The sequence below is a fragment of the Phodopus roborovskii genome, unplaced genomic scaffold (genome assembly GCF_943737965.1).
Source record: "Phodopus roborovskii unplaced genomic scaffold, PHOROB, whole genome shotgun sequence".
Lineage (NCBI taxonomy): Eukaryota > Metazoa > Chordata > Mammalia > Rodentia > Cricetidae > Phodopus > Phodopus roborovskii.
In genome coordinates, this window is record NW_026126514.1 from 17,846,445 (window position 1) to 17,864,458 (window position 18,014).

The following is an 18,014-nucleotide window of genomic DNA, read 5'->3' on the forward strand; positions in this document are numbered from 1 at the left end:
TGCAAGTGAAAATCAGCTTTTAAATTAGAGTGTAGAATAACAGATTTCAACTATAGGTTTAAAAAAAGGTAGTATTTTAAAAAAAATAATGTGGCTTAGCAGTTGAACTCAAGAGTGCTAAACTTCTACAAACACCAACCAGCATTCACTATAACTTCCTAGTGGTTCTAATGTCAGTCGAGGCCGACAACCACCGGTGTGCACTAGGCCAGGGGCACCAGCTTCAGCAATCTTCTCCGTTAAGTCCTCCTTGACTCCCACACAAGCTGATTGCTCTCTCCACTACACGCTGGGTTTACCGGTATAATGTTGAAATCATGTTGTATTGAGTTATTTGCTTATGACATTTTCATTTAACACAGGATTGCTATCTTATTCAGTGCTGCACTTTCCTTGTTCAGGACAGATCCTTCAAGCAGTGCTGAGTTAGTAGGTGAGAAATAGAAGGAGGAAAAAAAGAGAAAGGGGAGACTGAGTTTTCGCTCAAGCAGTGCTTATGCACAGGAAGAAAGGAACTGGTGAAACAGAAAGAAGTGACCAGACGGCAGTAACCAAAGCATGTTCTTAACATTTAATGTACCAGAAATAACTCTATATTATATGTTATTAAAAATTCAAATCTCAGGAGTGTATGATGGCTCATGCCTAGAATTCCAGCACAAAAGAGGCAGGAGGATCTCGCATTTCACACCAGTCTAGGCAAGTTCAAGGCCAGCCTGAGTTACATGGTAATACCCTATCATTATAAAACAATGGAAACAATGAAATAAAATAAACATTATCTAACCACTTTTCTTCAACTGATTTGTGTGGATTTTGTCCTCCTGTATATAGAGATTCTTGATGGAAAAAGAGAATTTATCCCCTGCCACAGACACTGAACTCTGGAAATACCATATTTTGCAAAGCTAGTATTTTCTGTCTTCCAGTATCATGAATTATAAAATTTACTAACATATAACCTGGCATGAAGACACAACCCTTTAAACCCAATACTTGGGAGGCAGAGGCAAGGAAACATCTAGGAATTCAAGGTCAGCCTGGTCTACAAAGCAAGTTTCAGGCCAGATGGAGCTACATAGTGAGACTATAGCTTTAAAACAAAAACCTATTATCATCATGTACAAAAAAAAAAAAAAAAATTGAACCCCAATGTGGCAATGCAGCTGATAATCCTCACACCTCAGAGCCAATCAGCAGGACAGTGAATTTAAGCCTGGTCTGGTTATACAGTGAATTCAAGGCCAGCCTGGCCTACATAGTGAAATCCTGTCTTGAAAACAAGAGGGCCAGTGAGATGACTGAGCAGGTAAAGGCATTTGCCACAAAGCCTGATAACTGGAGTTCAATCCCTGAGCCCCGTGGTAAAAGGAGAGAGGACACCTGAGAGCTGTCCACCATCCTCCACATGTACAAATATGCATTTGCACCCTACACATAAACACACACTCACAGGAGAGGTAAATAAATGTAAAAGCAATTCCTGTTTTTAATTTAAAAAAAAAATTCCCAAATGCACGAAATGAATAAAGGGTGAGGTACAGAAGACACAGCTCAGTGGCAAAGCACCTGTCTGGCTCCTGCAGAGTGCTGGTTCTGATTCCTAGTACTACAAAAGGAACTAATTATTTGTATTGCAGGAAGAAGTATTTCTAGTATCAGCTTATATTTGATGTGTTAACCTAAAACTGTGAATTTAATACATAAAAGTCTTCATAAACTTAAAAAGAAACCCCATTAAAACTAATTTTAAAAGAATAAAACAAATGCCATATAGCTATTCAATTTAAGCTCCAATAGTTTTAAACACTTACCTTATCTGCACACATTGACACTTTAATGTCTTGCTGAGATATTTCATAATGCCGGATATTAAAAACATAATTACCAGCCAATTTCAAAATATCTGCTGAGATATACTCCAATACAGCCACAATGTAGAGGGACACATGGTAGTCCACTTTGTACCCCAAAACTTCCTGTTAAAAAAAAAAAAAATATATATATATATATATATATATATATATATATATATATATATATATATATCTTTATGATTGGGGATCACCAACATGAGGAACTGTATTAAAGGGTTGCAGCATTAGGAAGGATGAGAACCACTGCCATAGGATATAAAATTTACAGTTGATCCTAGTATAATGTAGTAAGTCCACTACCTCATCAAACAACGGTAGGTGATTCTAACATTTCTTGGGCTATATTTTTTAACTGAAATTAATTTTTTTCATACATTATATTTGGATAACTGTTTCTTCCCCCTCATCTCCTCCAGATCCTCCCTACCCATCTAACTCTAAGCCTTCTTTCTGTCTAGAAAACAAACATAAATAAAACAAAACAAAAAAAATTAAAAAACAGAATTTTTTAAAAAGGCATGAAGCACAAAGAAAACCCATAAAAACACAAAATCTGAAAAAATACTATACAAACAAAAGCCCAGAAAAATAAAAAATGTTGGGCTAGATTTTCCTGATAGCATCTTAACACCTGATTAAAAACTATGTGACAAATACCTTCTTTCTGCAAGGACTCTGATTTAAAACTATTATCTAGCCTAGTGTGTTGGCACACATCTTTAATCCCAGCACTAGGAGACAGAGGCAGGCAGATCTCTGAATTCTCTGGTCTACAGAGTGAGTTCCAGGACTACACAGAAAAACCCTGTCTTGAAAGACAAAAACAAAAAACAACCCCCGCCCCCATTATCTTTTAATCACTGTAGTCTCTTTCAGAAGAGTTTCTGCATGTTATATGTCTGGGAGGAAGGGTTGTTTTCTCTCCCTGTAGGCAGTTCTATGGAGCACTCTCTTGACTAATGACTGACAAGAAGGGCCGAGGCCTCTGTGGGTAGTGCAATTCCTAGACAGATGGTCCCAGGTTATATTAAAAACAGCACGAAACAGTGGAACAAGCCATGGAAGCACTGGGGAACAAGACAGCAAGCAGAATTCTGTCACAGTTTGTGCTTGAAGCTCCTGCCTTGGCTTCACTTGGCGATGGGCTATAAAGCATAAGCTGAAATAAACCCTTTTCTCCCCAAGTTAGTTTTGCTTGTGGTGTTAATCAAGCAATTGAAAACAAATCAGAATGAGGGGGTTATTGAAAATTCTACCAAAAGGTCTTCAAAGTTACACGTGCCAAGCATATTCTATAGATTATTCTCTAGTGTCCTTTTCCAAAGTATATGGGTTTATTTAAAAGTACTCGGTGCCATTTGATATTGCACTTTCTTAATAATAAACTTTGAGAATCATGGTCTACTACATTAGAACTGATAAGAGGTAGCAGTGCAGTAGTCATTGGAAGATACCATAAAGTAGCACAATGTATATGAGCCATGGATTTCATTAGGGTACATTTATTTATATATTTCATTCTTTTCTTAGGGGGTGGGTAGACAACACGTTAGGGATTCAACCTAGGGTTATCACTCAGGCAAAGCATATCAGACATACACCCTAGCTCCCTGTTTTTATTTCATACACATATTATACTGCATATACAAACAGACCATTAGTACTATATGTACACAGATCAATACTATATAAAATATTACTTATTATGAAGAACTCCACCAGTGTCTAATCTTTTATTACCTTCAAGGAAGGATGGATTTTGTCCACAGGCAGTAAAAGAGGATTTCTTCGTTTACGTTTCTCGATGGCAGACTGTGCATCAGCAATCGCCCATTTATCAATAGGATGAGGAAAGGTCTTCTGAACTCGTTCCTGTTTGGATCACAGTGGGGCCATTCAGAATCAGCAGAAGTATTTATGAATAGAAAATGCATACATAACTTACCCTGATCAGTCTTTTTAATACAAAAGATGCTAGGGTATACTAGTTCTGATCCAAGGAATGAGAAAAAAAAAAAACTTTTTGGTTCTTAAAAAAGTCACTAGCCGTGGTGGCAGCATGGAGTTTTAAGCCAGCCTTGGCTACATGGTGAGTTGAGGCCAGTCCAAACTAAATAGTGAGACCCCCATCTCAAAATAAAGAAAAGATCAACAGGACAATCAGGATTCTATTATAGAATTTTGTCATGAGTTTCTTAAGTTTATCATGCCAGCACTGGGGAGAATAGTTCCATAGTCTGCCTGTGTAACATATAGATTGCCTATGTGATATGTGAATCTTAGGGTTAGGTCTGAGCTCTAGCAGTTTTTAAAAATATGAATTAGGAAAATATACGGTACATATGAGATCTATATCAACATGAAATAGTATGTTATTGATTTTAATTTGATTTACCTCTCCCTGAGGTAACCCTAGAGCAATATGGAGAAGAGTTTGAAAGAACAGTTATCATGTGACTCTCAGAATATTGTTGGAGTAGAGGTGCTCAAAATGGTTATGGAAATACAGGTCTTATAAAAACAATCCAAGCTCCTGCTCATTAATCTTGAATTTATCCAGCACCTGACATGAGTAAGAAGAATTACATATTAGAATCAGACTCTAATTATGTTGTGTCTCCTATATGAAAGCTGTGTTACCAAACTGAGAAAAGTTCAGCTATTGAAAAGATGTCTTGTTATATTTGTACAATGCTGAAAAGTTACAGCAAAGAAAAGGAAATAAGTGTTTTTATTTTGAGAGTGCCTAAAAGTCCTAATACCTCAATCACTCTAAATTACAGTTTTCCTTTACATGGAAAGTTGCAATTTTATCAATAAGCTTCAAAAGAAAGTTAATGGTACAATGCAAAAATAATTTCTAGAAGCTGTACAAATACTCTTTAAAATCTAAAAATGCTATGTAACCAATGCAAAAAATACTAATTCATGCAGACCTAGAGAGACTTACATTCAACATATAGAGGTATGTGTGTTTCTCTCTATATATGTAAACAATGAACAAATATCCTTAAGATTCACATTAATCTTTTATTGAGGTTAATATTTGTATGTACTAAAATGAGCAGATTTTTTTTTCTTTTTGAAATTGAGTTTTGCTCTTTACCCAGGATAACCTTAAACTTTTCTTCTTCCTTCCTTCCTGTGCGCTGAGATTATTAGCAATCACCACTATGCCCAGATGCAAACAGTTTTAGTATGCAGTTCTATGAATTTTGAAAATGTTTACACCTATGTAACCAACATCCGAATCAAGACATAGAAGCAGGGCCATAATGATGCAGACCTTTAATCCCAGCACTCAGGAGGCAGAGACAGGTGGATCTCGGTGAGTTTGAGGCCAGCCTGGTCTACAGAGGACAGGTTGCAAGCTACAACAGAGAAACCCCGTCTAAAAACAAACAAACAAGCAAAAAAGACATAGAAAGTTTCTATAATCTTGATCTTCATCCCTCATTCCTTATTATTGTGTGTGTGTGTGTGTGTGCATGTATGTGCCACAGCATGTCTGTGAAGGTCAAAAGACAATGGTGTTCTCCCCATCCAACTTTATGTGAGTTGCAGGGATCAAACTCGGATCAAACTCATGTCATCATTCTGTGTCATCAAGTGACAAGCACCTTACATGTTGAGCCATCTTGGTCCCTGATTGCTAAAACTACTGGTATTAGCAGCTTCTAAAGTCCATAAAATAAAATATCACATGTATTATTTGGGGTGTGACCTTTTTTTTTTACCTTATGTTTTTGTAAAATGCAGCTATTACTACACATTTCACTTTCTTATTTTATTTCTAATACTAATTTTATGAATCTACTGTATTTGTTTACCCACTGGGAATAACCTTGGTTATCAGTGTAATTGGATATGGAATAAACTATGACAGCTTCTGGGTAGACGGTGGGACTATTTCCTAGAAGGACATTCCAGCAGCAGGACCATTTCCTGGAGTGGCTGCCTTTGGCAGCTGCCGAGATGTAAGGTCTAAGGGAAAAGCTTCTGCTTTTTTGCTTGCTTGACTTTGCCTTTGCTCACGCGTGCATCTATCATGTTGCTCATGCTCTCGACCTTGCTAACCTGGGAAGCCAGCTTTTTTTTTTTAATAATTATTTTTTAATTTATTTTATTTTTATTTTATGTACATTGGTATTTTTCCTACATGTATGTCTGAGTGAGGATGTCGGGTCCCTGAGAACTGAAGTTACAGTTGTAAGCTGCCATGTGGGTGCTGGAGTTGAACCCCGATCCTCTGGAAGAGCAGTCAGTGCTCTTTACCACTGAGCCATCTCTCCAACTTCAGGAAGCCAACTTCTTTGGCCTTCCAATGTGAACTCAAGTGACTCTCTAAAAATACTGTATGTATCTAGCAGCAGACTGGACCTGCTGAAGGATCCAGCCTCATGAACTAAGAAATGACAGGTTATCACCTCTCCTGTGTGAAAACAGACAACTGTGGGTCTACTCTAACCTATATTATGCATGCCAATCTAATAATTCCCCTTTTAATATATACTTATTCTATAGATTTTGTGCCTCTAGAGAACCTAACTTTTCCTTGTTATTGGGATATGAAATCTTCCACATAGTCTCACGTATTAGGAGCTTGTTTGCAAGTTGATGGGTTTTGGACAAAATGCCTGGATCCTTAGGGCTTTAACCTAATCAAAGCATCAATCCCTTAATGAATTCACTATATAATAGAATTATTTGGAGACAAGGCTATCCTTGCTGTGTTCTCTTCCTGTATCTCTCTTCTCTCTCTCTCGCTCTCTCTCTCTCTCCTTGCACTTCTATTTTTCTCTCATTTTGTCATAAAATAAACAGTCTTTGCCAAATGCTCCTGCCACAAGGATAGTCTGTCCCATTACAGACTTAGACATGAACTAAACAACCACTGACTGCACCCTCTGAAACCATGAGGCAAAGAAATCCTTTCTCCTTCTAAGCTGTTCACATCAGGTTATGTCATCACCATGACAAGTTTGATGAACACAAGATATTGGTACCACACAGCTGGGGCACTGCTGTGATGATAACCTGTGCGGTGGTTCTGAAGCCTTTGTAGACAGTCTAGTGACAAAGACTAACAAAAGCCTGTGCTTCAGTTAGGACTTAACTCTAGGGAGCAGTCAAAAGACAAGAATGCTCTTAGAATGTGTGCAGTGAAGACTGTGCTGATGGGGTTCCAGGTGGAAATGAGACCAGAGGTCAACTATGCTATACTCTGTAAAGAATCTGTAAAGGTGTTCTGAGACTTGGAATAAGGCTGAATTTAAAAATAACTTAGTAGAGGAAATTTTAAGACAGCACAGTGTTTATACTGTGGCACAGTTGCTACTGGTGCTTTTAGTCATGTTTACAAAATGGATTCAGAACAAAATGCCAAGTAGAAAGACCAAGAAAACATGCAGTTTGACCAGCAAGGAATGCTTAAAAATGGCAGACAAGGAAGACCAGAACCAGAATTTGAATCCCAAAACCCACGGGACAGCCAACAACCATCTTTAACTGTAAACCCAGATGATCTGACACCCTTCTCTTGCCTCTGTGACTACCTAGCATACATGTAGTGCAAAGACATACATGCCTGCAAAGCATCTATACACATAAAATAAAAACAAATCTTAGAAAAAAATCAGTGACATAAAAAAATAGAAAGGAAAAAGAAAAAACAAACAAACAAAACAAGCCAGTATGAGTGCATGCCTGTAATTCTAGCACTTGAGAGGTGGAGGCAGGGGGATCAAGGAATAAAGCTACATAATAAGTTCAAGGCCGGCCTGTCTCAACAGCTTCCTTATCTCCACCCCACACCACAGAAAGAAATAAAGTCCTTCAACAGAGTAATAGAAAAATTATATAAAGTCACGTAGGGAATTGAGCAGAACCTAACCACTGCAGAATCAGGGTACAGAATTTTTTAACTTATTTAAAAGGCTTAGCTTTGAGCTACCAGGTGCCCTGCCCAGTCATCTGGGAAAGTGCTTTTCAGCTTCAGTTGCTCAGATACCCAGAGGCAGCTATTGCTGTGGTCTTATACAACCTGGCTATAGCTCAAGCTTGTGCCAGTCCATGGTTTTATCCAAATAGCACTGGTTTTGCAGGCACGCAAAATACTAGAGTGATAAAGGTCATGCAGCCTTCCACCCAGATTTCAAAGCAGGCAATAAGTAACAGGGTTAGGATCCCTGAAGGAAGCCCCTGAGAAGGCAATGTGTGAAGTGGTAAGAAAGTCTAAGTTGCAATGGAGATTCCAGGACGCTGGAAATACCCCGTGTGTGGAATGTACGCTGGGGTAAGCGTCAGACAGAAAGTCGTGTCAGGTACAAATGGCAAGGCCACAGGAGTGGAGCTGTCCCGAGCCTGTTGGACCTCACATCTCAGCACACCCTGGATGCTGGACATGGAGCTACAGTATTTATGTCTCCCTGCTGTGTTTTGGTCTTACTTTGGTCCTATCACACTCTTCTATACCCCATCATGTTCCCCTTTTGGAATGGGCCTGTTCACCCTGCGTCACTGCATAGTGGAAGTAATTTTCTTTTTGATTTTACAGAGAGTCACAACAAAGAGATTGCTTTGATCTTACTGGAAACTTTGGATTAAGCTTGTGAACAATGTTAGAGCTGTTTAGAATTTTGGAAACTCTGGAGACAGACAAGAAGCATTTTGTATTATGAGATGGCAATGAGTCTTTGGGCCAGGGGGAAATGTTATGGTTTGAACATGAGCCTATGGTTTATAGGCTCATGTGTTGAAATGCTTGTTAACACATGGTAGTGCTATTTTGGGAGGATCTGCGAACTTTAATAAATAGGGCAAGTTGAAGAAAGTAGGTCAAAAACTGGACTTGTGCTTTTGAAACTTTCCCCTGTCCCCAATCACCCCACACTCTGCTCTGTCTACTGTGAGGTGAGCAGGCTTCTCTTTTCCTGCTTTATTCCCACTGCCGTCACTTGCTCCAACAGAGGGAACCAAGCTTAAGTACTGAATCCTCTGATACTGTAGGTTGAAATAAATCCTTCATCCTTTAAGCTGTCCTCTTACAGGTATTCTGATGACAGCTATGTAAAAGTAAGCAATGTACACACTTTCTTACTGATAGAAAGTTATCCTTTTTGTAACTTTTAGCTATAATAAATTAATCTGCTTGATCATGTGTATATCACTTATGAACATATACTTTTATCTCCACAGCTAAGAGTACAACTACTAGGCCATATGTTAGACATAGAAGTAACTTTGGTAGAAAAGTGCCAAACAATTTTGCATTTTTGTTATACCATTTATACTCCCACTAGTAATATAAAGTTCTAAGCAGTCTACATATTTGCCTATATGTAATATAACCAGCCTTTTAAAATTTTTTTCAATTTTGGTGGCAGTGAAGAAATTCATTATGATTTGAATTCTATTTTTCAGGTGGCCTCTGAGCTTCAGCAATTTCTCATGTGCTTACAGACAATTAGCCCATCTTCCTTTTAAAGTTTCTATTCAAGAATTTTGCAAATCTGGGGGGAGGAAGGTGTCATTTTGTTTTGTTTTGTTTTGAGACAGGGTCTTTCTTTATAGACAAGGCTGGCCTGGAACTCACAAAGATCCACCTGCCTCTGCCCCCTGAGTGCTGGGATAAAGGTGTGTGCCACCCACCACCTAGCCATTTTCCTTTATATTTCTTGAAAATGAACTGAGCGCATATATCACATGCAATTTCAGTGGTTTTAGTTTCCATAGAATTTAGAATGACAAAGCTACAGATCTAAAAATTAATTCAGGGTTTTTAAAGTGACATAGTTTTTACCTCCACATCTTGCACAGTCCTTGGCTGAGCCATGCACAATTTATTAAGCAGCTGAAAAATCAGTTCTTCAATGTAATAAAGAGACTCTTCATTGGCTGAAAGGGTAGGGTGTACTTGCTCCTGAACCTTGAAAAGAAAAATTCTCAGATAAGACGCTGGCAAAATAATATGAAATGAGCAAATTCAATGAGATCCCACACGTAGTTAATATTTTACAATATAAATACGTTGGTGGCATAAAAGTTATAGAAGTAAGCAACCAAAATCTAATTGAATTTAAGGTCTAGGTCTACTCCTTGAGATGAAACTCATCTTTGACACTACTAAGTGTCTAAGAACCCAAGACTAGATATGCCAAAGACCTAGGGGAAAACCAAATACTACTGTTCTGCTAAAGGAAGACAGCAATAAAATGACTTCTAGTGGTGGTTTGCTATATTCATAGATCAGTGTCTTGCTCAGCCATCATCAGAAAACTTACTCCTACAGTAGATGGGAACAAATATAGAGACCCACAATGGACAATGTGCAGAAAGTAAAATACCTTGGAACTCTCAACCATAAATGGGAATTCTCCATCAAATTCCTCCCCTTAGTGCTCAGTGAAGAAGAGGAGGCAGAAAGATTTTAAGAGCTAGCGGGATGGAGGACACCAAGGAAACAAGGCCTTTTAAACACAGCAGGAATGGTGAATTCACAGGGACTGTGGCAGTATGCACAGGGCCTACATGAGTCTGTGCCAGATGGGGCCCCAGCATCAAGACAGGAAATGGACATATGCCCCCATTCCTAGTTCAGAATCTGTCTCTAATTGATAACTGCTCACAAAGAAAAAAATAGTTTTTACCAAATGGACTCTCGCTTGGTATATAAGCCACCCTTAAGGCCAGGTCCCATGCACAGCAGTAGATGAACAACACAAAACAGACTCAATGTCATTTTTGGAAGTTTGCTGTCTCATAATGCTTTGTCAGCCATTTTATTTTTAAAGTTGCACATCTTTTGCATATATATTATAGTATCCAGTCTTGTGTTATTATGGGATTTCTGCATGGATGAACATATGTGTCTCTGCATCTGTACGTCTTTCTTGTGATTTTTCTTTGGTTCTTTTCCTTTTGTTTATTTTTATTTTCTCTTATTGTTACATTTTAGATTCCTGTTTGTTTTCTAATGAGAGGGAAAAAGAGTTATAGACTTGGATGACAGAGAAGGATCTGAGAGAATCCAGGATATACTATATATTTTTTAAAAAAAAAAATCTATTTTGGGGGCTGGAGAGATGGCTCAGAGGTTAAGAGCTTTGGCTGTCCTTCTAGAGGTCCTGAGTTCAATTCCCAGCCACCACATGGTGGCTCACAACCATCTATAATGAGATCTGGTGCCCTGTCTGGGCAAGCAGGCATATAATCAGGGAGAACATCATATAAATAAATAAATAATCTTTTTTAAAAGTCTATTTTCAATTTTAAAAAATTAAAGAAGAAGGGGGGCAGACATGGCAGTGCAAACCTTTAACCCCAGCACTCAGGAGACAGAGGACAGAGACTCTCTGAGTTGGAGGCCAACCTGGTCTGCAAAATGAGTAAATGAGTTCCAGGAAGGGTCAGGGCTATGTAGAGACCTTGTCTCAAAAAACAGGATGGGGGTAGGGGGAGAAAAAACAAAGAGAGAATAAGTAAGGACACTTTCTAGTCTTCCTACTCCATATTACAGAAGACAAAAGAGAAAGTATAAGAATCAGTAAGTAGGTTTGGGGAATGACTCAATGGTTCAGAGAAGTTACTGCTCAAGCATGATGATTTTAGTTCAAAGCTCTGGCCCCACACAGAAAAATCTATAACCCTAGAAATGTGGTGAGTGGAGGCAGGAGGGTCCCTGGGGCTTACTGGACATCAGCCTACCCCTAGGTTCAGTGGGAGACCCTGAATTAAGAGAATAAGACAAGCCGGGGATTGGTGACACTTCCCTTTAATCCCAGCACTGAGGAGGCAGAGGCAGGTGTATCTCTGTGAGTCTGAGGCCAGCCTGGTCTCCAGAGCGACTTCCAGGACAGGCTCCAAAACAATACAGACAAACCTTGTCTCGAAAACCAAGAGAGAGAGAGAGAGAGAGAGAGAGAGAGAGAGAGAGGGAGGGAGGGAGGGAGGGAGGGAGGGAGGGAGGGAGAGGGAGGGAGAGAATAGACAAGGAATGATTGAACAGGGCATCTAATATCCTAATAGCCGGGATATGTATGCAAACACACATATACAGAGAATTAGAAAACATGTAATTTGCAGATGATTTGGTTATTCCCTTTTGATGATTCCTGGGTGCTGATATATCCAGAAAAATATGTGTGAGTGTCCTGCTGAGAGAGTCAGATGAAGTTATCATCTAAACTGGTAGAATCAGAAAGTTGGACTGCCCTTCCTGTGTGCACTGCTTCAATCTAGCCTATTAGTGTCTCTAATTGCATACGCCAGTTTCTTCATAGTAAATCTCTTTTAAAATATGGATACAAGCATGTGTGTGATTAATTCTTTTTCTCTGAGACTCCAGACTAATATACTCATGCAGGACAAAACTACTTTACAAATAAATTGTTTGAATTCATAAAAAACAAACTTTCAATTCTATACCATCAACAAAACTAGTAATAAAAATTTCAAATAGTAGTATTCATAATTTTTCAAATAGTGTGCCTTGGACTAAATCGTACTAAAAACATGACTCCCATTCAGAAAAGTAGACTGGAGAAATTAAAGATGAAACAAATTAATGATGATATCTGCTTTGTGAATTATCAGACATAAATATACCAATTCTTCTCTTTCCCAATGCTCCTCTGAAAAGGCAAGCCCCTCCACCCCTTTCCCTCTCTTCCCCTTGTCCCCCTCCCCCCTCTCTTCCCCCTCTTCTCTCCCCCTCCCCTCCCCCTTTCTCTCTCCTTTTCTCTTCCCCCAGTAAAACCTCTCAAGTAAGCTCTGTTAGCCTGGTTTGTTTGTCCCTCAACTGCCTCGGGGCTTCCCACCCAGGTCCCTCCCAGTGCCTACCCTAAGGCAAAAAGAAGAAAACAAAAACAAAAAACTGTATACCAATTCTTCCCAAACTAACTCATAAATTAATACAATCTCAATCAAAAGAACTTATAATTCAATTGACAAGATAACTTTCAAAATGTAGAAAATGCAAAAGAGAACCTAAGAAAATCTATCTGCCATTGTTACTTATTCTTTTACTCTGTATGCTTAATAAATTCACTCATTCAAAACAGAAACATGGTTATCACCACTCATAAGACCATATAAAACAGTATAGCAAAAAATACATAATACTGAAAACTATGTAAAGCATGCTTTAATCCTCAAAACAATATCAATGAAAGATACCAGGTGAAAAGAATACATACGACAAGGTTCACGATCAGACAAAATTGATAGGCATAGTGTCACATGCCTTTAACCCGAGCATTCAGTCAGATGAAGTCAAGAGCATACTTAACAGCACTAAAACTTCTGGAAGACTATTGAGACAAATGGCAGAAAGTCTGAGCTTGACACTCAGCTCACAGAAAACACGATAATTATTAGTACCACTAGATGATTAGTGCCATTAAAAGCAAAAAGAGAAGGTGGTTTAATATAACTAGCACAACGAGTCATAATAATATAAAATGAATATTAATCCAGTTAAAAATTATTTACCCATGTGTAAGGGAGGCAGCGGAAAGGTTTGGGGAAAGTATTTCCTCTCACTCATCTGATGAGAAGAAATCCTACAACATCTGCACTGGACACATCTGATGGGAGATGCCATTATGTATATATGTTTCTCATACTGGTTAATAATAAAGCACTGTTGGCCAATAGGAAAGGAAGATAGGAGGGACTAGGAGACAAGGAGGAAATAGGAAGTAGGAAGGAGGAGTCAAGATGGAGAGTCTGAAGAAAGCAGTATGCCGCCGGCTCCCTGGTAAGAGAAATACATAGATCAGCAGAAATGGGTTAATAATTAAGGCAGAACTAGCCGATAAGAAACAAGTAACAGGGCCAACAGCATTGTATCAAATACAGAGTCTCTGTGTGTTATTTGGGGCTGGCGCAGCGGCAGGACAAGACCGGGCGGCGGCAGGCGGAAAAACCATACTCCTTACACACATCCACTATATTCCTGGTATAAAAATCTTTTTCTATTCATTTATGTATGTATGTATGTGCATGTGGGCAGACATGTGTAAATATGTGTGTACACATGTGTGCACACATGCACATGTCTTGGCATATGTGGAGGTCAGAGGACAATCTGAGGAAATCAAGTTTCCTTCTTCTACCACATGGGTTCAGGTTTTGCACTCAGGCATCAGGGGTAGCAACAAATGCCATCTCACTGGCCATAAATGCCCTATTTCTATGAAAACATTCACGTGACTGCTACCGAGCATCTTTCCATAAGAGGCAAAGAGCCTACTCAGTGAAATACTATACATGAAAACTAAGATAAGCCTAACTCTAGTCAAGTTTTTAGGTAAATACCCTGCAAAGCAACCTTAGTACTAAGCATCAGGTTTCTTTATTACAGATAAGAAAACAGCCTATGGCCTATGGCCACACAACTCTGAAGACACCGCATCTCCTCAAATAGGAGAAGTCATAAAAATAAATATGCCATGTTAAAATAATAGCCCCTAAAACACTCCACCTTCCAGACCTACTGTCTCCCAGGGATGCCCTTGGAAACTGTCCCTTCACCATTCCCTTCAGCATCCCCTGGCAACTTCTTCACAGACTGTTAACCTTTCTCCCAGAATGGCCTCCTCCACTCTAAATGCACTCTCAATTCTCAAAGACTGTCCCCATTCTCATCTTCTCCAATAAAGGACACCAACTCCAAAGTAAGTTAGAGACTGGGTATAATGGTACACACCTTTAATCCCAGTATGTGGGAGGCAGAGGCAAAAGCAGGCAGATTTCTGTGAGTTCAAAGACAATCTGGTCTACAGAATGAGTTCCAGGTCTATACAGTGAGATAAGGTCTTGGAAAAACAAACAAACAAAACCAGTAACAAACAAACAAGGTAAAGAGCAAATGAAGAACATCCTCTATGCCCACCTGTGACCTCTATGCACACATGAGCATGAGCACCTACATACATAAACACACACACACACACACACACACACACACACACACACAGAGAGAGAGAGAGAGAGAGAGAGAGAGAGAGAGAGAGAGAGAGAGAGAATTAATGATCTAAAGATACAGACTTTAATTTTGGATCAGAATACTCAGTAGTATAAGATCCGAAATTCTATCAAATGACCTATACACTGAACAAAATGCAATGTAAAATTCTAGCAGGCTTTTTAACAGAAATTGATATGTGGATTTCAAAATCCTTACATTAGAAGAGAGCCTCAAATAATGTAAACAACTTTGATATAAAAAAATATAGACAAAACATTTTCAGAGTTCCATTACATAATCAGGTGGCTTGAAAATAGCATTCCCTTGCCTCAACTTCCAGAGTGCTGGGATTACAGGCATGAACCACCATGCCTGGCTTAATTTAAGAGTGTCTATAAATAGCCATCTGAACTGAGTGGAACTGATCTAAAGATAATCAACAAAATCAGTGGAACAAACTACCCAGAATAAATACATGCATGTGTATGTACAAGAAATGTGTATACAAGTGTAAAGTCTTTTAGCAAAGAAGACACCATTTATCAATAACGGTGAGATGGCCAGCTGTCCAGATGCAATACATGCACCATAGCCAGAATTAGCACATAATTTATAAAATTAATTCAAACGGGGAAAAAAAAGTTGTTGTTAATAGAATGAAACATTGAAAGACTGAAGAAAATCTCTCTAGTTTACATATCTGATAAAGGACTTGTATCCAAACACAGGGATTCATTTAAAAAAAAAAAAAATGGGGATAATACGAACAAATACTAGAGAAAGCTGCAGAGCTAGCAAATCATATGAAGGGTATGCAACATCACTAACCATAGGGAAATGGAAACCAAAGCCACAAGACACTACCGCATAGCTATTTGGGGGCTAAAAGTAAATTATTAAGGGCCAATAGGAGGTAAAACTCTCGAAAAGGTTTGTTTTGTTTTGTTTTTTGTTTTGTTTTCCCCCTCTTTTGGTTTTTCAAGACAGGGTTTCTCTGTGTAGCCTTGGCTGTCCTGTAAACCAGGCCTCAGTGGAAAAGTCTTATAATTTATTTTCTTATTTTGGGGTCAGGTTTGCAGCTAATTGTACCAGGAATTGAACCCAGGGCTCCATGCATGCCAGGCAAGCACTCTACCACTGAGCTATAATCAAAGCCCTTTTTGTACATTCTGTTTTGAGACAGCTTCTCATTAAGTTATCCAGTTTGGCTTAGAACCCAGGCAGGCCTCAAATTTATGATCTTCCTGCTTCAGACTCCTGAGTAGCTAGGATTACAGACCCGTTATAGATTCGTGCCACCACATGTAATTTGACAGTTTCTGGGAAGCTATCAAGAGTACTGTCTTTGATATTAGCCAAGACTTGTACACAAAATGCTTACAGTAATTTTGTAGGTAATACCTAAGACCTTAACATCTAAATTAAAACAGGTAAATAGAAGCCAAAGAGCTCGGACTACATACAGGTCTGTGCCACCATTTCCAACTCTTGTTTACTATATTCTAGTTTCACTGATGTGTATAGATTATAAGAACTTACTAAACTATACCCTTTAAATATACAGTTTTTTTCTTTTTAGACATTTTTCTTTTTTTATTTAAAAAAAATCATTTTTTCATTTTACATACCAATCCCAGTTCCCCCTTCCTCCCCTTCTCCTGAAATCCCCCCTCCCCACACCCACCCACTCCTCACAGGGGATAAGGCCTTCCTTAGGAAGTCAACAAAGTCTGGCACATCAAGATGAGCCAGGACCAAGATTTCCCACCCCACCCCCCCATATCAAGGCTCAGCAAGGTATCTCACCACACAGAATGGGGCTCCAAAATGCCAGTTAATGCATCTGGGACAGGTCCTGGTCCCACTGCCAGGGCCCCCCCAACAGAGCAAGCCATATAACTGTCACCCACATTCAGAGGGCCTAGTTCGTTCCCATGCAAGTTCCCTAGCTGTCTGCCCTTAGTCCATGAGCTCCCTGTAGCTTGGGTCAGCTGTGTCTGTGTTGTCTCTCCATCATGCTCTCAACCCCCCTTGTTCATATGATCCCTCCTCCCTCTCTTCAACTGAACTCCAGGAGCTCAGCCTAGTGCTTGGCATTTGCAGTTTTTTATATATCAATTATGTCATCAACATAGCTATTACAGAATGTAATATTTATCTACCTTCCTGATGAGGGTAAATAGTCAAGAACTGTGCACTATAAACTCGGGAGCCTTCTATTGCTTTTGGTTTGCTTCTATTGCCCCCCTCTTTTATTTCTAACACACAGGTAAACTCATACCATATCATAATGTATGTTAAAGAGATTCATGGCCTTCATGATCCCACTGAAATTATCTGGAGATTGGGGGGGTAGGAACGTGATAAAAATTTTGGTTTTACTGCATCATATATAATGTAATGTGGGAGGGAGAGGAAGGGAGAAAGGGGAAAGGGGGAAGAGAATGGGGAGCAGAGGGAAAGAGAAGAGTGACTGCTACCCCAGGAACAGCATCCACAAAGGGATTTCCAATTTGTGTCCTATTTCCACTGTCCATTAACAGTCACGTCTCAGTCAGTCTCTTAGTTATCTGTCTTCCTGACACTCTCTAAACACAGATTTATTTAAAATACAGGTAAGTATAGATTAGAAATCTGTTCTACTTAGTTTTATAATAGGAAAGATCTTACCACAAAATAATCAAATATGTAAAAAAGACTATTAATTAAATCTAAAATTTTTGTTATTAAAAATTTCCCAAATATAACCACATAGCATATAAATTGTAAGCACTTTTCCATAAAGGCAGGGCATTAATCTATAAAGCCAAGGAAGCATAAGGTAGCAGAGAACATGAATTAAGTGTTCTTATCCAGAACATAAAATGTTTAGATTCTTATAATTCATTACTGTTGACAAGGTTAGGAAAAATAAGCATAAAACTTAAATCAAAACTATTTTGATGGTCAGTGGTAGTGCACACCTTTAATCTCAACACTCAGAAGGTAGAGGCAGGCAGATCTCTGTGAGTTTGAGGCCAGCCTTGTCTACTGAATGAGTTCCAGGACAGCCAGACTGTTTCACAGAGAAACCCTGTTTTAAAAAACAAACAAACAAACAAAACCTATAGGCATTTTAGAAAAAGACAAAAAAATAAAATCTCTTTTCTCTTTAAAACTTCTGTATC

General features: G+C 38.9%; 1 protein-coding gene across 5 annotated transcripts in view; it reads right to left on the bottom strand.

The window, feature by feature from the left end:
• Sos2 (SOS Ras/Rho guanine nucleotide exchange factor 2) overlaps positions 1 to 18,014 on the bottom strand; it is a 207,751-nt gene that overhangs the window by 174,739 nt on the left and 14,998 nt on the right. For 4 of the 5 annotated variants that reach the window (XR_007835198.1, XM_051195930.1, XM_051195928.1 and 1 more), the window contains exons 2-4: positions 9,679 to 9,804; positions 3,618 to 3,749; positions 1,815 to 1,979 (exon numbers count right to left, since the gene is read on the bottom strand). Coding sequence is in view for 4 of the 5 variants with exons in the window: in XM_051195930.1 (XP_051051887.1) it covers positions 1,815 to 1,979; positions 3,618 to 3,749; positions 9,679 to 9,804 (423 nt within the window). In the remaining variant the exon portion in view is untranslated. Of the gene's footprint in view, positions 1 to 1,814; positions 1,980 to 3,617; positions 3,750 to 9,678; positions 9,805 to 10,222; positions 10,286 to 18,014 lie in introns of those variants that run through there. The other variant, XM_051195929.1, reaches the window with a different exon arrangement.